This window comes from Adiantum capillus-veneris, chromosome 5 (genome assembly GCF_014529385.1).
Source record: "Adiantum capillus-veneris isolate H3 chromosome 5, ASM1452938v2, whole genome shotgun sequence".
In the NCBI taxonomy this organism is placed as follows: Eukaryota; Viridiplantae; Streptophyta; class Polypodiopsida; order Polypodiales; family Pteridaceae; genus Adiantum; species Adiantum capillus-veneris.
Window position 1 is genome coordinate 107233385 of NC_140935.1, and position 25724 is coordinate 107259108.

At 43.8% G+C, this 25724-nt stretch overlaps 1 protein-coding gene across 2 annotated transcripts; it reads right to left on the reverse strand.

The window, feature by feature from the left end:
- Positions 1-877: 877 nt before the first annotated feature.
- On the reverse strand, positions 878-7542 carry LOC147457884 (uncharacterized). Of its 2 annotated transcripts, none has more exons than XM_086512664.1 (4): positions 6463-7542; positions 5247-6348; positions 4848-5135; positions 878-4757 (listed from the first exon to the last, which is right to left on the reverse strand). In XM_086512664.1, the coding sequence occupies exons 1-4, from the start codon at positions 7089-7091 to the stop codon at positions 2472-2474; spliced, it is 4305 nt and encodes a 1434-aa protein (XP_086368790.1). In that variant the 5' UTR covers positions 7092-7542; the 3' UTR covers positions 878-2471. The 2 variants fall into 2 exon arrangements, with proteins under 2 accessions (XP_086368790.1, XP_086368789.1); XM_086512663.1 differs by having other exon boundaries at positions 5220-6348; positions 6463-7541.
- Positions 7543-25724: the final 18182 nt, after the last annotated feature.

Sequence of the window (25724 nt, forward strand, 5' to 3'; positions counted from 1 at the left end):
TGGATGTGATGGAAGAGCCAACCGGAAAAAGACGGCTCTTTGGCGATGCGCCCACCTTGGCAAAGGAGGAGAATGAAGAATGCAAGAAGAAGGTTCAATGGTGCGTGCCAGAGCCGGATCTCTTTACAAAGAGCCAGCTGAAAGACAATGAGTTCCATTCTTGAGGCATTGGACGTGTGTAGAGAAAAAATGGAAGGAGCTTGGTGGCTCAAGAGTGCGAAGGTGAGACTCGAGAAACGCTAGAGAGATGATGTCCGCACATGAAAGAGATGCGCTCGGTTCGTTCCCTCTCAGTGAACGTCAGCGAAAGATCGATTTCCTGCGCACATGAAGAGTCGATCGCTCGCGAGGTTGCTGACGTAGGTTGTAGGCTTCGGTAGAGCTTGTGCAGGGTAGTTGCAGAGCACTCGCAGCCTTTAGGAGAGCTTCCCGCCATAGTGAACGTAAACGTTTGCAACGAACGATTCCTTCATGGGCTTGAGGAATCGTTCGCTCGAAGCGGAAGACGACTCATTAAACGCCAAAAGAACAGAGGGCCTTAGCACCTTTTACATTGGAAAATGAATGAATGCACGTCATGTGTGCACTGCAAGAGAGTGGATCATTAAAATCTATGGAGCTCTCTAAAAACTCCTCATCACATGGACAAAACTGGCAGCTCCAGCCTCTCACTTCTAACACAATGTTCATTTCATCATTTCCCTTCCATCGAATAAACCTCATCCACCAATCGGAAATTTGTCTATTTCAAAAAACAAAAACTCCACAATGCCCCCTATCACCTAGAACCAATCAAAATTTTAGAGACCAATTGTCTTTTAATCAATGCACTCGAGGCTTCTGTCATATACCTTGGGTAATCACCTCTCAAGCTATCTAACAAAGAGCTGGACAATTCATTCAAGCCTGCAGCAAATAAATACAACGACAAAGAAGCCATTATCAAGCCAGCCATCTCTGGCCTGTCACTGCTTGGATGAAGATGATGCTATTGTAGCCTTTCTTGTTGCCCTTGAGCCCTTGCCCCAATCCAAGCTGTAGAAGGTGATGATGCAGCCCCCATGTTCTGCTGCTCCTTGGAGACAAATGAAATGCTTCCATATGTCGCCCGCTCATTCAAATACTCTCACACCATCACCACGACGCGCTGGCCTGAATACATGGTTTTCATTTAGGATTTTTGTTACTCATCTCATTCTGTCTTTGCAGCATCCAGGCCCCGAGCTCATATGAACACACAGCGAGGCCGCAATTGACAAGGTATGCGACTTGAGCACTTTTCAGATTCTATGTGAGAGGGAGAAAGCGTGTGCGAGCGCGCCTGTGGGCCGTGGACTTGAGCGTGCATGCCACACACACACACACACACACACACACACAGAGAGAGGAGGGGTTTTGTGGGCGATGGAGGAAGAGGGCGGAGGGGCCAGCAGGAGCGGAAGTGCGAATGGAAATGATGACAGGGTAAGTGAATGGGAAGATGGGCTGCCCTCTGTCGGAGACCTCACTCCTCTCTCTCAATGCCTCATCTCGCCGCAGCATTCAGCATCACATCTGATATCCCCCCATGCCGCTCTGCTGCGAATGTGATCAGCCGACAGAGCTTCACATTCCATGTTCTCCATACTCTAAGAACACCCCTTCCTTATCCTCAATCAACACCCTCACCCCTCCCCCAATGCCCCGGACACCCAACCCCATCAACATCTGCATGTAAATACGCAGGCACATACACGCACATCCCATGAGCTCACTTCAACTCCCAGAAGCTTCCTCCCACACAGTGTTGGCAACGAGAATGAGGCTCGCCCCCATGTCCCTGATGATGAGATCGATGCCCCTGCCGTGGGCTCTGACAGCAGTGAAGGTCCCAGTAGGCATGATGTAGATGCAGATGTGGAGCCCGAAGAGGTTGAATCAGTCCCAGCCGCTCTTGAGAATTCCATTGATGATCCCTCTGCACTCAAGTAGCGCAGTCGATTCTATGCTTCACCAGGCTAATTCAAGCCCCTACCTTGATTCAACTCCTTACCCACCCGATTTAGTTTCAAAAAATAGAGAGTTTACCCAGGCCACCCGCTCTTCCTTACCTTTTCTCAATCTATTTCTGCACCTCCCCTTTTCCAAGTTCTCTCTCCAATGAAGATGAGCCAAATGGACTGCCTCTCCTTTCAAGGTTTCCAAAATTGCTCTTAGATAATATAATCAAAAATTTTAGAGACCAATTGTCTTTTAATGAGGGTCTACAAAGCTCTATCTTTATAAATCTTTCTAATGAGTGTGTGCTTGACATCCAACCAATCAAAAAAAGGTATATTTTTTAAAACCTCTCCTTTTTCATAAGGAAAAAGGGAACACATCACTATGGCTGCCAAAAAAGATTGTATCAACATATGGCTCATCTTTGTTCATTTGGTAGGTAGGATCTCAATAGATTCTCTCGAGATCTTTTGCACTACTGAGGCCAGGAGCTAGCGGTTATGCACGGATTCAATCTCGACGAGGTCGGAGCTATCGAGGCTTCTGAGGCTGCCGATAGACTCCGGAAGCACCGTTAGCCCCCAGCACCCACCGAGGTCGAGGCGTATGAGGCTTCGCAGGCTGCCAATAGACTCCGGAAGCACCGTTAGCCCCCCGCACCCACCAAGGTCGAGGCGTGTGAGGCTTCGCAGGCTGCCGATAGACTCCGGAAGCACCGTTAGCCCCCGACACCCACGGAGGTCGAGGAATGTGAGGCTTATGAGGCTGCCGATAGACTCCGGAAGCACGGTTAGTCGTCGGCACCCACCGAGGTCGAGGCGTGTGAGGCTTCTGAGCCTGCCAATAGTCTCCGGAAGCACCGTTAGCCCCTCGCACCGACCGAGGTCGAGGAATGTGAGGCTTCTCAGGCTGCCAATACACTCCGGAAGCATTGTTAGCCCCCCACACCGACCGAGGTCGAGGCGTATGAGGCTTCTGAGGCTTCCGATAGACTTTGGAAGCATCTTTAGCCCCCGACACCCACCGAGGTCGAGCAGTGTGAGGCTGTCGAGGCTGTCGATAGACTCCGGAAGCACCGTTAACCCCCCGCACCGACCGAGGTCGAGGCGTGTGAGGCTTCTGAGGCTGCCGGTAGACTCCGGAAGCACCGTTAGCCCCCCGCACCCACCGAGGTCGAGGCGTATGAGACTTCCGAGGCTACCGATAGACTCCGGAAGCACCGTTAGCCCCCCGCACCGACTGAGGTCGAGGAGTGTGAGGCTTCCCAGGCTGTCGATAGACTCCGGAAGCACCGTTAGCCCCCCGCACCCACCGAGGTCCAGGAGTGTGAGGCTCCCGAGGCTGCCGATAGACTCCGGAAGCACCGTTAGCCCCTGGCACGCACCGAGGTCGAGGAGTGTGAGGCTCTCGAGACTGCCAATAGACTCTGGAAGCACCGTTAGCCCCCCGCACCCACAGAGGTCGAGGCGTGTGAGACTTCCGAGGCTGCCGATAGACTCTGTAAGCATTGTTAGCCCCCGGCACCCACCGAGGTCGAGGCGTGTAAGGCTTTTGAAGCTGCCAATAGACTCCGGAAGCACCGTTAGCCCTCCGCACCAACTGAGGTCGAGGAGCGTGAGGCTTCTCAGATTGCCGATAGACTCCGGAAGCGTCGTTAGTCCCCGACACCCATCGAGGTCGAGGAGTGCGAGGCTTCCCAGGCTGCCGATAGACTCCGGAAGCACCGTTAGCCCCCAGCACCCACCGAGGTCGAGACGTGTGAGGCTTCTCAGGCTGCCAATAGACTCCGGAAGCACCATTAGTCCCCGGCACCCACCGAGGTCGAGGAGTGTGAGGCTTTTGAGGCTGCCGATGGACTCTGGAAGCACCATTAGCCCCCGGCACCCACCGAGGTCGAGGAGTGTGAGGCTTCTGAGGCTGCTGATGGACTTCGGAAGCACCGTTAGGCCCCCGCACCCACCAAGGTCGAGACGTGTGAGGCTTCTCAGGTTGCCGATGGACTCCGGAAGCCCTGTTAGCCCCCGGCACCCACCCAGGTCAAGGAGTGTGAGGCTTCTGAGGCTGCCGATGGACTCCGGAAGCACCGTTAGCCCCTCGCATCGAAGGAGGTAGAGGAGAGTGAGGCTTCTCAGACTGCCGGTGGACTTCGGAATCACGGTTAGCCCTCGACATCCATTGAGGTCGAGGAGTGTGAGGCTTCTCAGGCTGCCGATAGACTCCGGAAGCACCATTAGCCCCCCGCACCAACCGAGGTCGAGGCGTGTGAGGCTTCTAAGGCTGCCAATAGACTCCGGAAGCACCATTAGCCCCCGGCACCCACGGAGGTCGAGGAGTGTGAGGGTTCTCACCCTGCCGATAGACTCCGGAAGCACCGTTAGCCCCAAGCACCCATTGAGGTCGAGGAGTGTGAGGCGTTCGAGGTTGCCAATAGACTCCGGAAGCACCGTTAGCCCTCGGCACCCACGCAGGTTGAGGCGTGAGAGGCTTCTCAAGCTGCCGATAGACTCCGGAAGCACCGTTAGCCCCTCGCACATATTGAGGTCGAGGAGTGTGAGGCTTCTGAGGCTTCCAATAGACTCTGGAAGCACCGTTAACCCCTTGCACTTAGTGAAGTCGAGGCGTGTGAGGCTTGTGAGACAGCCGATACCCTTTGGTACACTCTTTAGGTGTCGACAATTAGACAGATCCAACTTCTCTAAGTTTTTGCAAGAGACACCAAAATCAGGAAGTTCTTTGCAAATAAATTTGCAACCAATGAGTACCAGTTCCCGCAAATTCTGCAAAGCAGCCAACAATTGCAAACAAAATAAGCTTTCTGCAAACCTCTCAGCAAACAAGTACGAGAAAGGCACATGCTTTGCTATTACCTCAAACCTGTGACCACCTTGAGAAAGGCTCGATATCTGACTCCAGCTCAAGTCCAAGACAACAACCTTACTGAGTGTAAGCTGAGAAGGAAGAAACTCAAGGGGACACCAGTGCCACTGAAACCATCTGAGCTCCTTGGGAAACAAGCTGAAATTCCCTGTGATGTGGCCATTCCCAGATAGCACTAAAAACCGTAGAAAATCCATGCCAGCAAAAGACTTTACACCCCATTCCTCCCGGCCTTCCTCCAAAGTCAAAAGCTTTACCCCTCGCACCAAACTTGTTCCCTACAGCACTTAGCAATATCAGTACTAACATGTCCGAATACTGCGTGTCACATAGAAAAACACACAGATTGACACCAATTTTACCTTTTCATGTTGCAGAACAACACGCACCTCATCTTCGTTCCACAAATGGCTACGTTCCCATACGTTCTTGTGGCTGCGTTCGACCACTATTTCTCGCCCCATATCCCGAAGAAGGTCGTGCATAGTAAGGTTTCTTTCTTCATCAATCTTGACCAGGCACTTAAGTCTAAGGGTCTCAAAGTAGAGCACTGCTGCATCCGTTTCACACCATAGTCTCTTAGCTCGATCCTCACGCTCTCCAAGCATGAAGCACGCGATATCAAGGAACATTAACCTCTCTTCTTCACTGCCCAACCCATCGAAGCTGATTCTCAAAATCGCCGTCACTTCCCTCTGTGCGGGTGTGAGGGTGTGCTGATGGCCTTTGAGGACCTTCACTGTTGCCACCCAAAAATCCATGTCCTTACCATAAAGGTGCGCACCAAGAGTCTCCAAAGCCAGAGGAACGCCGTTGCATGCATGAATCACCTTCCCTGCCAATGCCTTGAAATCCTCAGAGGGTTCTTCTTGGCGAAGAAAAGCATGCCAGTTGAATAGCAGATGTGAGTCTGACTTGTTGAGCCCCTCCATGAAGTGCCTATGGTGGACCTTTGCCCAGATGACAATTTGTTCATCTCGTGTTGTAATCACAATCTGGCTACCATCCTTGAGGCAGCATGAATCAAAGGGTAAGAGCGCCTCAAGCTGCTCCCGGTTATCAACATCGTCGAGAATTAGCAAGATCTTCAAGTTAGAAAGGCGTTCTCTCAAAATTTGCTTCCCATGTGAAGTATTGGAAACAGGGATTGTCTCTTTGCTCTTTAGCAAGGCACCAAGCATACGCTCTTGCACAATTTGAAGCCCATAGGCTCTAGCTTCTGACCTCACGCCCTCTATGAAGTAAAAAAAATCAAATTCCCTGTAAATGGCATTGTAAATGGATTTGGCCAAGGTGGTCTTCCCCACTCCTCCCATGCCATAGATACCCAATTTGTGAAACCCCTTCTGCACCTTGTCGATTTGCATGAGACCCAATGCCAACTGTAGCTTTTCATTCACTCCCACAGGGTACTTGGCTATGTCCAAAATAGTTCTGTTTAATACATTAAGCACCTCAGAAACAATGAGCTTTACGAGGCGTGCTTCAAACCTGTCAAATCAAACTAGTAGATCAGAACAATACTCGCCCATTGCCTGCAGAGAGAGAGAGAGAGAGAGAGAGAGAGAGAGAGAGAGAGAGAGAGTGGTGTTCAGAATTGCTTACCCTTGAGCAGTATCCTGAAGTGTCCAGCCATGGACCATGGATGCTTCTTTTAGAGCATTCATCCAATTTTGCATTTCCTGCGAGTCGTTTCGCCGGGCAAGTTTAAGAAAAGCCGAAGAGTAGCAGCTCTTGGAAGATGCAGAGTCGATATGGCGAAGGTCACTGGGGCAAACATTGAAGAAGATGGGCAAGAAGAGTTGGCTCCGTCCTCTGGAGCGACACTCAAGGATGTTGACAAGCTCCCTCAAGCACCAGGAAGAGGCAGCATAGCCCGGAGAGAATACTGCGATGTGTACTTTGCTGTGGTGAATTGCATGCTCTATGGCATCCCAATTCTCTTCCCCACTATGGATACTTTTGTAGTCGACAAAGCAGTGGATGCCCGCAGCCTCAAAGGAGTCAGAGAGGTGGTCCGCGAAGCTTTTCTTCACATCGGGTCCCCGGTGATTGAGAAAGACATCGTAGTTTCCCATGGGTGCAGTGGCTGTGCAAATTAGGTCAGTAGCTGCTGCCGTTGATATAGTCAGTTCGGCAACTGTGTCCTCGGTTACTTCCTCGCCCCTGTTGCCATTACACAAGAGCATGAGGCTCGAGACCAGGAAATTGCAGAGCTTACCGGTGTCAGCCATGAAGTTTGAGACCAGGAAATTGCAGATCAAATCTGAAAGCGTCCGTGCGCGTGCTCGCGCGTGTCTGTGATAGCTCTAGCACATCTGTTGGTGCGGGTGTGTGTGTGTGAGAGAGAGAGAGAAAGCTTTGGCTCATAAGGAGGAGGAAGAGTAGAAGAGAGGTGACGAGGCTGGTACTGTTGAGAGTTGTCATGGTCTTTCGTCCTCATCCTCTATCTTATTAAATCATATTTAGATAGCAACAACCATTGACAGTCGCTATACAGAAAGCGCAGTGTGTGTGAAAGAGTCACTTCAAGAGTTGGCAACAAGGTAGGCATCACGGTTTTTGAAAAAGAAAAGAACAAGAGAATCAAGTTGATTCTCCTCTGTCTGTGAGAAGGCTGTGAAAAGGGGAGACGTTGCCCATGCTTCTCTTTTTCCTCTCGAGGTTGGCCACGTGCATGCCATGCTTCTCTCTCTCTCTCTTTCTCTCTCTCTCTCTCTCTCTCTCTCTCTCTCTCTCTCCTTGAAGTCTTCCATGAGTGTACTGCGTGCTTTGAAATAGCTTTCGTCTCTCTCTCTCTCTCTCTCTCTCTCTCTCTCTCTCTCTCTCTGAAGTCTTCCATGAGTGTACTGCGTGCTTTGAAATATCTTTCGTGTGTGTGTGTGTGTGTGTGTGTATGTGCACGCCATGGAGGTAAAAGGGCGAGGTGAGGGTGCGAAGGAAGATCTAGAGAAAGAGGCGGCTCGGCTTCCAAACGGTGCTGCAGAGGCGAGGATATAGCAGCGTGTCGAGTGCATCTGCTCTAGGGGGTTGTTGAGGGAGGGGAGGGGCTATCAGAGGCAGACGAGTGTTGTAGTTGTCCGCTGACGTGGTCCAGCCCGACCAGCATTGAACTTCATACTGCAGCGTCTGAGTTGCTTTACAAGCCTATTGCGTCGACACATCGCTGCAATCGGGTAGGGAGATGGAGTGACTTTCTGTTAGAAGCGGTAGCAAAACGGTGGGCAAACGATACAGAAAAGTCCAAGGTTGTGGTAGGCCATGCAGGAATCTCCGCCGGTCGCAGGTCACTTTTTGAGGCATGTGCGCACGCTATCTCTTTCTCTCTCCCTCTTTATCGCGTGCACAGGAGATTGTCTTATTTTTGAACTGTAGCCTTCAACTCGCACATGTCGACACGTGTAAAGAGCTCCCACTTCCACCATATTATGTTAATATGTGGAATTTCCTTAAAAAATTTGCGCAAAGGTTGTGTCACACTCCATGCCTTGCCTCACAATTGCAAAAAATGACAATGCGTAAGCTCGATAATGGAGCAAAAGGAACGTGTGGGGATACAATGACCCACAATCAACTAGCACCACTTTCTCTATTCGCGGCAAACTCCCCCCTCCCTTGCCACCTCCTCACTTCTGAAGCCTTGCCCAGGAAAATTCATCAGCTACGACTAAATCACATGTTTGTTTCTTGTAAATTTCTGCTACACAACTTACAGATGCCGTTTTGTGAGCCTCCTCAATGGGGAGTCTTTTTCTTTGTGGCATTTACTGACTGCAGCAAAGCGTTCGGTGCATTCTGAGTGGCAAAGACTTCAATTTTAACAGTGTCATGTTAATAGTGTTATCTTAGTTGGTAGAGTCATAGCCTATGTGCCTAAGGTCTTGGGTTCAATCTCCCCTTGGCTGCCTAAAGACACGTTCTAAGTCCTTAGGGATTGTTCCCATATGCCTCCACTGGGGGGTTGGGTGTGTGTGTGTGGGACGGGATGCCTATCTCCCTACCTATGAGGCCATTGTATATAGGGTGTGTGTTTTGTACTCTCTATTAAAAAAAAAAGTGTTAGCTAAATCGTAGCCATGCCTTTTTGGATTGCTGATAAAAATGTGCCTACATTTGCAATTAACATTTTTTCATGTGTTGTCGGTCGTGCACCACTACTACAAGCTGCCAAAGAATATTTAGTGAATGCAACAAAGTATAAAGTAATATTATTGGATGCATTGTGGTAGTCAAATGGACATCGCGTGAGATTTTGCTTGTAGCTTTGTTCTTACCGTGCACATCACAAAAAAAGTGTTGCTTATACTGCAATTGACATGTTCTCAGTGATATCCATGCGTCGTTCGCCATGCAGCACTATTGAAAGTTGCCAAAGCTATACTAGTGTCTCACGATTTACATGTTTATTTGTGGCTTAAATGTTCCTCTCATGATGATGTTTGCTCAAGAATTTTACCGTCTTTTGTGCTTGTTCCGAGCTTCTACAATGTTGAAATTGATATGGAGCACTTGTGTGCCTTTTTGTGTGTGTGTGTGTTTGTGTGTGTGTGTGTGTGTAGGACATGGACTCCTAGGGCTGGGACTTAAACAATGACTGCTCCCAATTTGATGATGATAGTTACCTCAAGGCTCACGCTGTCGGCGTCCTTTGCGAGCTGGTCCCCAGGGCCCCCACAACATGACACATCCGGGCAAGAGAGAGATAGAGAGAGCACAAAATCGCAGCAAAACCCAAGTGGAGCAGGGGAAGGACTCGCCATTGGGGGAATTTAAGAGCATTAAAACTCATCCAAGCTCCCACTCAACTCAACCAAGTCGAAGAGTCCACATGTTTTAATCACTCACTAGATAGAATAACTATTAGCTCCATCATATCATGGCAAAGAAACAAGGAGAGGCACATTCACAAATTGAGGGCAATATATGGAACAGGCTTAAGTGAATAGCCCACAAGATAATAAAACCATCACCTTCATTATGGCGAGCATAAGCCAATAGACTTCTAGACCCATGTTTAGCTTAAGAGGGTGAATCATTAAACATGAAGATTCCACTAAGAAATTATTCCATTAGTATTATTCAAAATGATGTCAATTGTAAATCAACCAAAGTTCCATGCTAGTGATGACTTATGGTAATCATCCTCAAAAATATATAAAACCATCATATCTAATAAGTATAGCATAAGCAAGGGCAGTAGCCAAAGCAAGGCAAACCTCCATAAGGTTATGTTACAAATTGTATATCCATCAGCTACATCCTACACAACATAGTCAGATTCTCCCATTGTGACAAAAGCAAGGTAAATACCCAAGGTAATTATTTATACGACAATATAACCATTATCTCTATCAAGCATATTAAAAGGCAACTACAACAGCCAGATTCTCCCATTGTGACAAAAGCAAGGTAAAGACCGTAGGTAATTACTTATAAGACAATATAACCATTATCTATATCAAGCATATTAAAAGGCAACTACAATAGCTGAGAATAGCAAGAAGAAGTAGCTTCATAACAAAAGTGTAATAATGGGATAAGGAAACTTAGCAGATTGTAGCTAGATGTAGCACTCAAAGCCAAGTAAATTGATCAAGTGGCTCGGTTAGGAGGTGAAAAGCCAAATGCTTTAACATCAAAGAAACACGGGTCCTAAAATGATCACAACATCAAAATTCCCCATCAACCTCAAGTAAAAAGTGTAAGGTAATCACCCACAAGAAACTATTATCATCAACTTACATAAGCTTATCATAAGCCATATTCACCCTACAGTCTATCCACAAGGTATCACCTAGAGGTTATATGTGTACAACCCACACCAACAAGCCCCAAGTGGAGGAAAAAAATCCAGATTCACCATTGAGAAAAGTGAAAGGCACATCCTTTAAATAATCATTCTTATGACGATATAACCACCAACTCCAACACTCCCTCGCATAAGTCAGATTCTCCTGTTGAGGATAGTACAAGTTACTATACATGGTGTTTACCCACAAAACCAAGGAGAGCACATACAAGCCATCCTCTCATGCTTTATATGCAGTCATGTTTAGGCATCCCATTAGGTTAGGCTGAGTAAATTCTTTTCTTGCATTAGCTAGCAAGTGAGTCCGAGTTTAATAGAGGGAAATCAATATAGTGTGTGTGTCAAGGATGAAGCAATCAAAGCCAAGTATAGTGACTGTGTGTGTGTGTGCCCACCCTTACCCAACCATCAATACTCAATGTTAAGGCAGAGGCTCGTTGAGTATGGGCCTACTGCCTCATTAAGTCAATGAGAATAAACTAGCCAAATCTCAAGCTTAAGAGATGTACCACATCAAAAATCCATGAAGAAGGAGAAGCAAGTCTCATTAGAGCTATGTGCAATTATGTCTTTAGATAAGATTGTACTCTGGTAGGAGTTTTAAGGCTTTGTCAGCCATTAGAAAATAGTATGGATGCCGTTCATAGTCTTTCATGGATGTTTTCCATGATTTTTAAATATCTCTTAGGTCCATGGATATGCCTCAAACTAACACTCCGTTTAACGGTAGTATATTCTTGAAAAACATGAGAATTAAATTAATTACACGTGGGTGAGCAAATTTGGATTAACATGCAACCTAAAGCTGGTAGAGCCAAAAGATTCCAAGGAAAGACCACCTAACATCTATCAAACTAACAAGGACTTATAGACAGTGGCTCAATCAAAGCCTATAGAAAAAAAAAAAACTAAGCCAACATTTAGGAAGTGTGTTTTGTTGTGTTAAAACGGAATTAGGCTAATAACATTAATGTAGCGAAATTAAAATGAGAGTAGTATTTCATTAAGAGAATTCCTAATGAAGATAGAGAGGACTCACTTGATTAAAGATAGCAATATAAGCGTGACACCTAGTTAGCGTGGCATGAACAATACTTGTAAAAGAGAGAGAATTAGAGAAATTGACAACAATTGAGGACCGAATTTACTTGGAGCGAGTCCCCCCTCCAAAAGAGCTTTTTGTATTATATGTTCTCCCATAAAGAGAGACTTGGTACAATACTTTATTTGTGTTCCTTCAGACCTTGTTGATGCCATGAAGGTGGAAAGCTTCATGCACCTATATTATGCCCAAAACAACAATTAAACTTACTCGCAATAGCATAAACTTGTCCCCGGTCTCAATTTGAGACCTCAAACACCTTCAAAGGTGAAGAGAGCTGGCACGGAGTGAGGAAAGTGAAGAGGAAGAATATGTAACATACGAGAAAGAAGTATTCTCCTTACCATAGATTACTCTTAGAGATTAGCTTAGCATAGTAGTGAAGATGGTAGAGAAGATGAGCATGCCATTGAAGCTTGCCTCTTGCTTGGATTTGCATTCCATAGCCAAGAGGTGTCGGCGTAGGCTCTCTACTTCTCAAGCTTGGAGAAGGAGATGGAGTTCTTGCTCAACACATGATAAAGTGTGATTGTGTGTGTGAAAAATAAGAGCTTTCTCTTAATTGGTCGTGTTACCATATACATGTGGTAGTGATGTATGTGAATACACTTAGGACCGCTGGGGCATTTTTCCCTCACTAGGAGGATTTTTCCCTTGTGCATTGTTTATATGCCCATCATTCTAGGGCTGTCTATTTTCCATTGCACACTAAGTAATACACTCTCTATTGTGTGCCTTGAGCTTCCTTCGTCTTCTCCAAGCTGTGTGTGTTTTCCTACAACCCTAATTCCAAGTCGCCAGCAGCTCCAACACACGTCAGCACACAAATGTGTTCAAGATGTTTTTTGTTAAGGAAAAATTGGATGGGGACAATTACCCTATGTGGGATTACATGATGCAACATGTCCTTGTGTCAAAGGGTGTTCCAAACATTATGGAAGGCATTGATGTTGGAATTAGGGTTGTAGAGAAATACACACAGCTTGGAGAACACGAAGGAAGCTCAAGGCACACAATAGAGAGTGTGTTACTTAGTGTGCAATAGAAAGATAGATAGCCCTAGAGTGATGGGCGTATATACAATGCACGGGGGAAAAAACCTCCTAAAGAGGGAAAAAATACCCCGGCAGTCCTAGTGTGTTCATACACATCACTACCACATGTATATGGAAACAAATCTCCCCTGGAGTGATGCGGTGAACGAGAGCTCGCACATGAGTAAAGGGAAGTGCCATGCCCTGAGGACATGATCAGTCCACAAAGGGGAGCAAGCCCAAAGCTTTGCCGAAAGCTTCGAGCTTCTCACGAGACAATGCCTTTGTGAAAAGATCTGCAAGGTTGTCCTGTGTTGGCACATAAGCCAAGATGATCTCTCCTGATGAGAGCCTCTCCCTGACATAGTGGTAATGCACCTCAATGTGCTTTGTGCGAGCATGAAAAATTGGGCTCCTCGCAACTTCCAATGCTCTCTGGCTATCAATGTAGATAGTGTTGGCAGTGTCCTGTCCAACACCCAAATCAGCCATAAGGCGTCTGAGCCATACACACTCAACCGTAGCTGTGAAGACTGCCTTGTACTCAGCCTCACAACTCGAAGTGGCCACGGTAGGTTGCTTCTTGCTCAACCATGATATACATGAACTGCCAAGCATGAAACAAAAACCACTTGTGGACACTCGCGTGTCAAAACAACCAGCCCAATCTAAGTCCGAAAAAGCATGTAAGTCTGGCGGCAATGATCCCCCCTTGGGATAAAAAAAGCCAAGATGTAAAGTGCCACTAAGGTAGCGGAAAATCCTATTGACTGTCTGCCAATGCTTAGAGCCTAGGCTATGCATAAATCTGCTAACCTGTGAGACTGCAAACTGAATATCCGGCCTCGGGTTGCATACATAAATGAGGCAACCAACAGCATTTTGGTAAAGAGTGACATCAGCAGGATCACCAGCATCATGTAGACTCAACTTCAAACCTGTTTCCATGGGAGTGGCAATAGTTTGCAATCCTCAAGTCCAAACTTACATAGTAATGTCTCTATGTAACTTTTCTGACACAAGGCAATACCACCATCACACTGCTTAAATTGTATACCCAACTAATGATGCAACAACCCCAAATCTTTCATCTTGAAAGTAGCATTCAAATCAGCCTTAAATTCAACAGTATGTCTCTCATTTGGTCCAGTGATCAGCAAATCATCTACATAAAGAACCACAATGAGAAGTACATCACCCTCATGCTTTACATACAATGTGCTTTCTTTTGGACTGTTACGAAAGCCCTGTTTGACCAAATGAGTGTCATCTTTCTCATACCAAGCATGAGGAGATTGCTTCAACCCATACAAATCCTTCTTACATCTGCACACTTTGTCCTCTTGTCCTTTCTTGACAAAACCGCGAGGCTGTGTTACATAAACTTCCTCAATTATGTCACCATTCAAGAAAGCAGTAACAATGTATGATTGAGTACATCCCAACCAAATTGAGCTGCCAATGCACATAGAAAATGCACAGTAGTCATACGAAAAGTGGGAGCAAAAGTCTCTTCATAATCGATGCCTTTTTGCTGTGCATAACCATTTGCAACAAGTCAAGCCTTATGGCGATCGATCTCACCATCCGGCTTGCGTTTCAACTTGTAAACCCACTTCGTACCTATGGCCTTTTTGCCAGGAGGCAAATCACATAAAGTCCATATGTCATTTTCTATAAGTGCATCATATTCTGATTGCATGGCAGCCATCCAATTTTCTGAATTTTGTGCTTCATCAAAAGATAGAGGTTCCTCAACATCATGTAAGCTAGACACAGCCAAAGCATAACAATCTGATGCATAAGATGCATGCTGAGAGCCTAAATGAGTACGACTAGACAAAGGTGCATCTAATTTACTATCACGCAATGTATGCACCAACCATTTTAGCATACCTCTAGCCTGCTCATTTTCAGCCCTTTCTTCATCAAGTACATCATGTACATCTGCATCAGTAATAGGTTGATCTATAACATTTTTTGAAACCCCCATAGGCTCTACATTTGCCTCATTGGAATTTACATTTGTATTTCCACCACTGAAAAGAGGCATCAAAATGTCATAAATGTCCTGCGAGCTTACATTATTGTCTATAGTACATGAGAGCAAGGGCTGAACAGAATCTTCCACAAACACTACATCCCGTGAAACCAAAATACCCTTTGTTTGCGGATGATACAACCTGTAACCTTTTCTTTCAGCACTATAACAAACAAAAATACATTTGACAACCTTATAACCAATTTTCTGCGCTGCACTTGTGGCACCAAAGCATATGCCAAACAGCCAAAAACACGCATGTGCTCAATAGAAGGCTTTCTATCATGCCATGCTTCATATGGACTAATATATACTACAAAGATTTTGTAGGACACCTGTTAAGTACATACGTGGCACACATGATGGCCTCAAGCCAAAAAGAATGCGGCAAAGCTTGACTTTTGACCATACATCGTGCCATTTCCGTAAGTGACCTTTTGTTCCTCTCAGCAACACCATTTTGCTGAGGTGTATAAGGCACTATACATTTGTGTTTTACCCCACGACTAGCGAGAAATGCAGTAAATTCATGAGACATATACTCTCCCCCTCGATCGGAACGGAGGGTGCCCATAGTAAATTTCGAGACATTTTCAGCCATAGCCAAAAATTGTTTGAAGCACATAAAAACTTCGGACTTCGCTTTAAGCGGAAATACCCATTCATGCCTGCAGTAATCATCAATGAAAGTCACGAATACAGGTAATTTCCCAAGGACGGAGTTTGCATGGGTCCACAAACATCACTATGCACAAGCTACAACCTGCATGTGGCCCTAACTGAACCATCCTTTGGAAACTTTTTTTACCCAAAATACAGCCTTCACAAACATGTTTGACAAGTGCTTCAAGAGGCGGCAAAGAAGCAACCATATCAGATTTGTGCAAACGCAATAAACAGGCAAAATTCAGATGACCAAAACGTGCATGCCAAAGTTTTGCATCTAAAATAGCCCTTGAATCTGCAACTGTATTTGCAAAATTTGTCCACACTTGTCATACAAAGTGAAATTATACAGCCCACGGCACAAAAGCCCAGATGCAACAACTTCATCACCAAAACTAAGATTATGAATTGTACATCTATCATCCACAAATTTGACTACAAGTCCAAGTCTAGCAAGTGCCGATACAGACAAGAGATTCTTCTTGATCCCAGGTACATAAAGTGCATCAACAAGTGTGAGGAATTTCCATTTGCAGTAGTAAGCACAATCTTTCCAACTTTCTGAATCGGATAAGAGGCATTATTGGCACAAGTGACTTAATTCCCATGAGGGACAGACTTGAGAGAGGTGAACAATTGACGATGTGAGGTAATGTTCTTTGTAGCACCACTATCAAAATACCACACATGTGAATCTGCAGCAACTCACAAGCATGCATCATGGATAGCAGGATTGTAAGTGCACTCTGCGCTAAAAGCCCATTCTGCATCAACATCAGCAACACAATCTCCTTCCAAAGAAGACTCAACAACAGAACCATAAGAAGTGGCTACATTGCTGTTACCACCCTTTCTTTGAGAAGCAATAAAAGCCTGTTCAACTGCACGCTGCATAGTCCTGTTTTTTTTGAAAAGTGCCTCTTGCAACAGCAATGTGCATAATACATCAAACTTGAGAACTTCAGGATTTCCTTGGGTCATAAATCTCCAAGTACTAGCAAAAGTCTGGTAAGAATCTGGTAAGGCATCAAGAACAGTCTGCACAAGGGAACTATCTGAAATGACTTCACCTACAGAAATAAGATGCTCATTGATATCCTTGACTTTAGCAAGGAAAGTGTCCATATCATCTTCCTCATGCATAATCTTCGACTCTAGCTCTTTACGCAGCAAAGCAATTTTAGCCTCATTGCATAAAGACTAGCCAAAATATCCCAAGCTTGTTTTGTAGATTTTGCTGAACGTATGTGAGGAACAATGGTGCGCTTCACAAACAACACAATCAATGCATGAGCCTACGCATCCTTTACATCCCAACGAGCTTGTTCTACCGTAGGCAAAACAACTCTAATAGCAGCAATCCTTACAGCAAGACCTGCAACATCCTCAACATCGCCTGCATCTTCAGAACCAGGACGTACATCAATGCCGTGCACAATATTCCAGACGCCCTTTGACACAAGAACGTGTTGCATCATATAAGCCCACATAGGGTAATTGTTCCCATCCAACCTGTCCTCAGCAGCAAACATCTTGAACACATTTGTGTTGTTGCTGTCAGCCATGGTAAATGCTGCACCTGATGTGAAAACTGTCCGAAAATAGGAGAAACAGAGCTGGAACAACACGTGCTATATAGCACAAACCGTAGAAGACTATAAGGCACTTGTTATGCAAAAAAAGGCATTGACAGAAATTTTGCACAAAATGACAAAATTGCCTGTGCAGACTTGCCTATAGTGGAAACGGAGGCCGAAATGAGCCCGAATCAAAAATCTGAGCAGACTGAGCTCTACAAGCATACCCGAAATATTTGTCGACCTGCGAACGCTTGCCAAAGCTCACTGAAATCAGAGAAAGTGAGCAGGCGTGTACTGGAGCTGCTGGCAACTAAGCCCGAGAGGACGTAACTTGCTCTGATATCAATTGTTGGAATTGGGGTTGCAGAGAAACACACACAGCTTGGAGAAGATGAAGGAAGCTCAAGGGACACAATAGAGAGCGTGTTACTTAGTGTGCAATAGAAAGATAGATATCCCTAGAATGATGGACGTATATACAATACACGGGGAAAAAACCTCCTAAAGAGGGAAAAAAAGGCCCCGATGGTCCTAGTGTGTTCACACACATCACTACCACATGTATATGGTAACAATTGATGTACGTCTTAGTTCTGAGGATGTAGGCGATGCTGAGGATGTTGTAGGTTTTGGTGGCAGGATTGATGCTGGCAGAGCTGTTTTGCCTATGGCTGAGCAAGTTCATTGGGATGTAAAAGATGCACCAGCTCATGCATTGATTGTGTTGTCTGTGAAGCGCACTATTACTCCCCACATTCGTTCAGTAAAGTCTACAAAAAAAGCTTGGGATATTCTAGGCCTAAAGGCTTTTAACACTAACATTTGGACTATTTTTTATGAAGGTTAACCCAAGCTCTTTTAAAGATCCATTAAGTGCACATTGCTCTTTGGTAGACCTCTCTCCATATGGACCCTTTTTAATATAAGCTTTATCTCTCCTCTAGGTCCCTTGTTGAGAATAGATCTAACAACACATATTAATATTCTAACTCTTGCTCCCTTTTATCTTACCATATTAAATGATCAGTTTAGTATGAGAAAATCATTTGGGGTAGTTAGATATTAGATTTTATGACATTACCTCTCTCTTGAAATCATAGTCGTCCTCGACTATGAGGTAGAGAAGGTACCTAGTGAGGCGGTCCGGGGCGGGCAACAAGAAGAGTGGCCTCTAGACACCCTTCAAGGCTCCCGTGCTGCTCAATGGGGCTGGGGCACAACACAACACAAACCAAAACAACAAACCCACAGCCAAATCCCAACTACACAAGGGGCACCACCTAGTTTAAGAGCGAACTAGGACGCAAAAGAGGAGAATCGTTAGAGCAACCCACAAACAAGCAAGGAATTTACACTAGCCCTAACACCAATGGAACACTCTTACACACTAAAACACGATAGAGAGAGAGATAGTGCTCGGGCTGCTTTGAAACGTATCGGCAATGATCAAGCAAACACAACTATATATTTAAGAAAGAGAGAGAAAGGGGGAAGGGGTGCTTGTTGCATTAATACCTTCTTACAAATCTGTCATGACAAATCAAAGTGAGATTAGTATTTGTTCAACATAGCTTGCGTAAATTTCACCACAACACATCACAAGAAAAGCCACCCCAATCACTGTCTTAAGGCCAGGGGAGTCCTCTCCACCCTGTCGCCCTCTTACAGTATGTGGGATTTATGGCTAGATTGATGACAACACCAGAGACAAGCTATCAAGAACTTAACAAAAAACACCAAGACACTTACGCATCATTGTTGTCCATTACTTCACGTTGGAAGGGAGACAAAGTATCCAAGCTTAGTCCAAATCCACCCTCCTTGATTCAGCGAATGTTGGGCTTACACTAGTAGGAGAAATGATAGATTTCCTACTCTCAATTGAATGATCACTCTCTCTCTTACAATGGCATAGAGTTCCCTTGCTAATCCCTATTACAACACATGCACATGCATAAGACAATGAGCTTCCACTCAAGAGCTCCTTCTAGAGAGGTTGAGCTTGGCTTCTCAAGCTATAGCATAGTGCTCTTGCTTATGGCTCCCCCCTTTTTGTGCTAGCTACACCCTCCTTTTATAGCAATTTTGAAGGCTAGGGTTACTCCTCTAACCATGGTTGGGTTAGATTTTCAGCAATTTATCTAACTTCTTTTGCTTGGAATTATCAAGAAGTTGGTGGGGAAAGAGAGAGGAGAGAAATGGAGGTGATAGGACTTTTCATAGTGGGTTAGTGTTAGTAGAGTTAGTATTAATTTACAAATGGAATTGGATATTTACAATGGGAGTATCCATGTAGGATACAAATAAGGAAGAAAAACTCTTAAGAGGTAAGAAAAGGTGGATTTCTTACAAGGTTGATGCTCCAAGTGTCTTAAGTAGGACCAATTTTGACGCTTGTTGACGGTCCACTAGCTTTGACGGTACATTTTTTCTCCACTCTTGACCTTTCTTGAGAGACAAGGTAATTGAAGCTGAGTAATCAACCACCATGATGCTGTCTTTTAAGAGAAGAGGCTGAATTTTGTGGTTTTTTTGATAGACATGGGTAATTTGGAGGAGAAAAAATGAGACTAGGTGGTCAATTTTGGAATGGAATTGTGTGTGGGAGGTATGAGTTCACCATGGTTTCTCTTATTCTTCAAGGTTGAGGAGAAGGTGAGTAGGGTGCAGAGAGGAGTGGTGAGAGAGGTGGGGATGATGAGTGGAGAAGTGTGTGTGAAAGAGGAAAATGATAAAGTGGAAGAGAGAGTGTGGCTGCATAGCATGGGAAAACTGGGGTCCACTAATAAAATCATAGCTCACAGCTCGTAGCTCAAAAAAATATGAAAAAATTTGAGGCAAAAGTTCAGCCCACGAGCTACAACTTTTGTTTGTATCACCTTTTCAAATTCGGAGAGCAAGTGAACTTTAAAAATTCAGCAAAACCGACCGTTTTTTTCCACTGCACAAGGTCCTTGTGGGGTCCTTCTTTGGATGATTCTTTTGAATACCTCCAAGAGTGAGCCCTCCATAGTGCATGTATGCATGCCACCTACCCTTCACCTTATTTGGTAGGTCTATAATTGAAGATATTGTTAAGATCATGATATAAGTGAATAGTACAACTAAGAAAATCAAATATTGAGGGGTCTAAAAAATATGTACATGTCAAATATAAATAATATAGGTGGAAAAATATAAAGGGGTCAAAATAAATCTCTCTCATTATAAGTCTACCATAAAAAGATGAATATTTTTGGTGGTCTAATTTATGAGAGTAATAGAGAATATATGTAGAAAGGAAAAAATCACAATAGTGAAAAAAATATACACATAAATAGAACTAGTTTTTTTGGATTTTTGTTGGGATGGAGTTACATCAAATATAAGAGAAGCTTACATGAAAATATTTCTATATGGAATAAAGAATATGAAAAATGGTAAGAAAAATTGTGGTAATGGTGAGGCAATGTACAGAGCATAAATATCACACACCTCGGTAGAAATATTAAAATAAATACCAAAATAATTATGAAAAAATCTTTTATTTAGGCCCTATATACAAAGAAATATTTACATACGCATGGGCCATAATATACTTATATTTTTTATTTTATTTTTTATTTTTTTGGCTCAACTAGTCCAATGGTTAGCTAATTGAGGGTTTTTTAAGAAGATATGGGAAAAGTCCCGTGACTCACGCACGCCTATGTACAGTGAAATGGTAGGGATAGCCACAGTGTTTGGGTGATTTTGGTAGGGTGAGGTAACTCACTGTGGCAATTACAAAGAGCCGAAAAACGGCTATCACTAGTCATCAGTCCATGGTTTGCTAGTGGATAAATGATCCCTTTCTACCCTTTGACATCATTCCAAAATGGATGACTACTCCATTTAGTGCTTGAGAGACTTAGCTGTCCTAAGCATGTCTGCTCTTTAGTACATATCATACTTCCAAAGTAGAGTGACAAATTCTACTTGGTGTTTGGGAGACGTCGTCACCACAAACATGATTCTAAGCATGTTTGTGCACAAAGAAAGAGAGAAATTCTCTTAAGACAAATTTTTATTATTACTAAAAAGGCATTTATATTTGCTTACTCTATTGTATCATTGTAAGAATTGACAAGGTTCATATTATCCTTAAGTTGTGTTCCTTGCATCCATCTAGCATCTTCAAAAGTATAATTGTTGAATTTAGTAAGATACCATCGGATAATCTTGCCATGTCTTAGTACCTTGTCTTCATGTCGAAGGATGGATTTGGGATGGAGCACATCTTCTTGATCCTCAATCTCTAGAGGGTCCTCAATTATTGCTTCTCTCGGTGCTCTCCTTTGTAAGGCTTAAGTAGGCTCACATCAAAAGCATTGTGTATGAGCCAATGGTTGGGAAAATTTAATTGGTAAGCCATCTCGTTGATTGGCTTAAGAATTTGAAAAGGGGCATAGTATCTTTTTGCTAACTTAGCATAATACTTCTGGTGGACCGTAGAATTCTTGCTAGTAGTTTGCCTCAAACGAGCCTTGGGAAAATTTAGCAAGACCCATCATTTTCCTTAAAGGCTAAGGCTCTTCTGTGCTTGTTAGCAGTAACCTTTTGCCTTTGCTGTGAGATGGATATAGCCTCTTTAATCTTTTGAAAAGATTCTTGTAGATGTCGGCTATACTCATCAACAACGAAGATCTTCCCATATACTTTTAGTAGCAAGGGACTTTTAGATCTTCCCTCTATGACCTTGAAAGGTGTCTTTCCCATAGAAGTATGTACAATATTATTGTACGCATATTCTACGAGAGGTAGTTACTACTACCATTGTGAGCATTGATATACTTTTGTAACATAGGCTTTTAGTAGATCTAGAATCGTAAGGTTAGCTATCTCACTTTGGCCATCGGTTTGTGGGTGATAGGCTGAGGAGAAATTTAACCTTGGGCCTAGGTTCTCAAATAGACCCTTCTAGAAGTTACTGGCTATTTTAGGATCTTTGTCTGACACTATGGATGTTGGTAAGCCATGGTACTTGAAAATTTGAGATATGAAGAGGGTTTCCATTTGATGTGCCTTAATAGTCTTCTTGATAGGTATAAAGTGTGCTTGTTTGCTAACTACTTTGCTAAACCTATTGGCTATTGTCCATATTCTTGTATTCCATGGATAGACTTGAGCAATCCAAAGATAAATCCATGGATATTCTCTCCCATGGTGAATTAGGAATTGGCAATGGCTGGAGCAATCCAGGTTGCTTCCCTCTACATACTTCGTCTTTTGGCATACCATGCATTTCGAAACATATTCTTGTACGTATACTTTCATGGTAGGCCAATGGAAGCAAGTCTCAACTCCGCAAAGAGTAGGTTGAATCCCTCTATGCCCTGCATAGGGAGGGGAATGGGATTCATACATTACTTTCTCACGGATTAAATTAGTAATGCGTCACCTATTTCCATAGAGAAGATAACCATCCTGCAAGATGAATAGTTCCTCTTCTTTCCTAATGCAAGAGCTGAAATTACATCCTTGAAATTGGGATCAGTAGCATACTCATCTATCATAGAAGATAGATCATTTTGTGAGTTCCTATTGACACCGCATTTACTCTTGGTTGTCGTGATAGTGCATCGGCCACTTGATAGTGCTTGCCGGCAATGTAAGCAATATGAAAATGAAATTGCGAAAGAAAATTTTCCACCTCACTTGTTTGTCGAAGATCTTGGTTTGCGTCATGAAGTACTTGCATCATGAAGTACTTGAGGCTTTGGTGATCCATTTGTAGGATGAATGGAGTCCCCAAAAGGTAGTGCTTCCATGAGTCTAGGGCATGTAAAACACGCAATAGCTCCTTTTTGTATATGCCCAATACTCGCTCATCGTCATTGAGTCTTTGACTCTCATATGCTATGGCATGTCCTTCTTGAAGCAAAACTGCTCCAAGGAAATCGCCACAAGCATCACATTGAACCTAAAATGGGTTTGAGAGATCCGGTAGTGTAAGCACAGGTTGAGAGATAAGCTTCTCTTTGAGCTTGCCAAAAGCATTTTTCTCTTTTGCAGTCTATGAATACCTACTCACATTCTTTTTTGCTAAGTCATGTAATGGTCCTTCTATTAGTGAGAATTTCTCTATGAAGCGTCTACAATATGGACACATAACAATAAAGCTTCATAGCTTGTGTAGATTCCTTGGATTAGTCCATCCTTTTATTACCTCTAGCTTTGATTGATCCATTCGGATTCCATCTTGAGAGATAATGTGACCTAAGTATTGAATGTCTTGCAGGAAAAATTTACTTTTCTTTTGATTAATGAAAAGTTTATTCTCTCTTAGAACTTGAAAGATTACGTGGAGATGTTGCTTATGCTCCTCGAGAGAATTGGAATAGATGACAATATCATCAAAGAATACTCCAGTAAATTGTGGTAGGGCCTAAAGATTTTCTCCATTAAGCGGTTGAATGTGGTTGGAGCATATGTCAGGCCAAAAGGCATAACAAGATATTCATAAAGATCAAATGGCGTGCAAAAAGTGGTCTTTACAATATCTTCATTGACTACCCTTATCTAATGATAGCCACTTTCAAGGTCAATCCTATTAAAGTAGGTAGACCCTTGTAATTTATCCAATAGATCTTCTACCCGTGGCACGAGAAATCTATTTTTGATAGTGATTCTGTTTAGTGTTCTATAGTCTACACACATACGATATGTGCCCTCTTTCTTTTGGACTAAGAGGACTGGTGAAAAAACTTGGTGAAAAGATAGGCCTCACTAACCCTTTTTCTACCAGTTCATGGACTTGCCTCATGATCTCCTCTTGTTGAGCTTGTAAAACTCAATAAGAAGGCTTATTAGGAGGTGAGCTTCCTTGTAGAAGCTCTTTTGCATGATCATCATCCCCTGTTTTTGGAGGCAACTCTCTAGGGATATCCTCAATAAAAACATCTTGGAATGTACTTAACAAAGTAGACAACTCTAATTCCTCTTGATTGCGACCGTTTTTATCTAGTAAAACATTAGGATCATTTATACCCCTTGACCAAAATCATGTACGCGGAAATTGAGCTTTTCATTGACTTATAAAAAACAGGTGTATTTACAAGGGGTATGGTCTTACCCAACTCATTCACATTTATGTACATATTCTTTTCATTGTACTTAAAATATATTATCCTTTCAGGGAACTTCATATTGGCAGCCATGCAATGGAACCATGGTGCCCCTAGGATAACATCCTCATGCTGGAGATCAGAGATGAAAAAGTCCTCTTTGTTGATGTAGCTTTGGACATGAAACATAAATTTCCCAATCATGGAGTAATGGATGCGTTTTGTCCCTTGAAATCCCCCTCGACAATCACAGTGTCTCCCATCTCAAAATCTTGTATGTCTAACTTGGTAGCCAACTTTGTTGATATAAAGTTGTGAGTTGAGCCAGGGTCAAAAAGGATAAAGGCATCATGTTCTCTCCCTTTCCCCAAGCATAGGAAAAGGGAGATCCTTCACAATGAGCATCCCCTTGTGGAGTTTCAACCATAGAAGCTCTAGGCTTTGTTGATTTAAAGTTGTGAGTTGAGCCAGGGTCGAAAAGGATAAAGGCATCATGTTCTCTCCCTTTCCCCAAGCATAGGAAAAGGGAGATCCTTCACAATGAGCATCCCCTTGTGGAGTTTCAACCATAGAAGCTCTAGGTGGCTCATTGCGTGCATTTCTTTGGGAGAAAGTGCGATAGCCATGTCCTTGCTCCCCGCACTTGAAGCACATGTTTTCTTTGCAAAAAAAATCTCTTCAGGGGAGATTCTATTCTTACCTAAGTAGACTCCTTTCTCCTTAACTTTTTTGTTGTTGTTGCTAGAGCTGCCCTTAGAGGATTTTTGAGCATTGTTCTTCTCTTTAGGCTCATTTTGGTATTTAGTTTCCATGGGCTTAGAATTTCTCTTAGGCTCTGAGCCCCTTGTTGGAAATTGATTTGTGAAGCAACCATAGTATGGTGTTTGACTGCAGAGATCGTCATAGGCCTTTGAGAATTGACTTATTCGGTCATGTCTTCAGATAGCCCAACACAAAACTGTTCTCCAAAGTCTATCTTTTTTGTAAATAGTGGCTTTGAGATGCAAATCCCAAAACTTTTCCACATACTTGTGGATAGACTCATAGGGAGACAGCTTCAAACTTCGCCATTTGGTAAGAATTTTGTCTTCGACATCACTTGCAAGAAATTGCTTCATTATGGAAGCTTTTACGACTTTCCAACGTCCTTGAAGCTTCCCCATTAGCTCATAGACTAGATGTTGGGGGTGCCATCATAGTATAGCTCCAATGAACAACAGTAATTGTCAATTTGAAGGGATGAGCTACCCGACTAGGGCATGGAAATACTCACCAATTAGTGAGCTAATCATGGCAACATGAATGGAAACTCTATGAAGTGGGCTTCTCGGCTTATGGAGGAGCTAAGCCACGATGTCTGGCAATCTCCACATCCACTTCTCTTCACCTCAAATCAACCCAATCACACACACTAACGATTGCAAAGACGCACACGTCACTAATCATACCATGTAACACACTAATCATAAGCGCACACACATAGATCCAATCAAGGATTTCAAAGGCAACACAAAATTTGATATTGTATTTGGGAGTACAATCTGTTACTT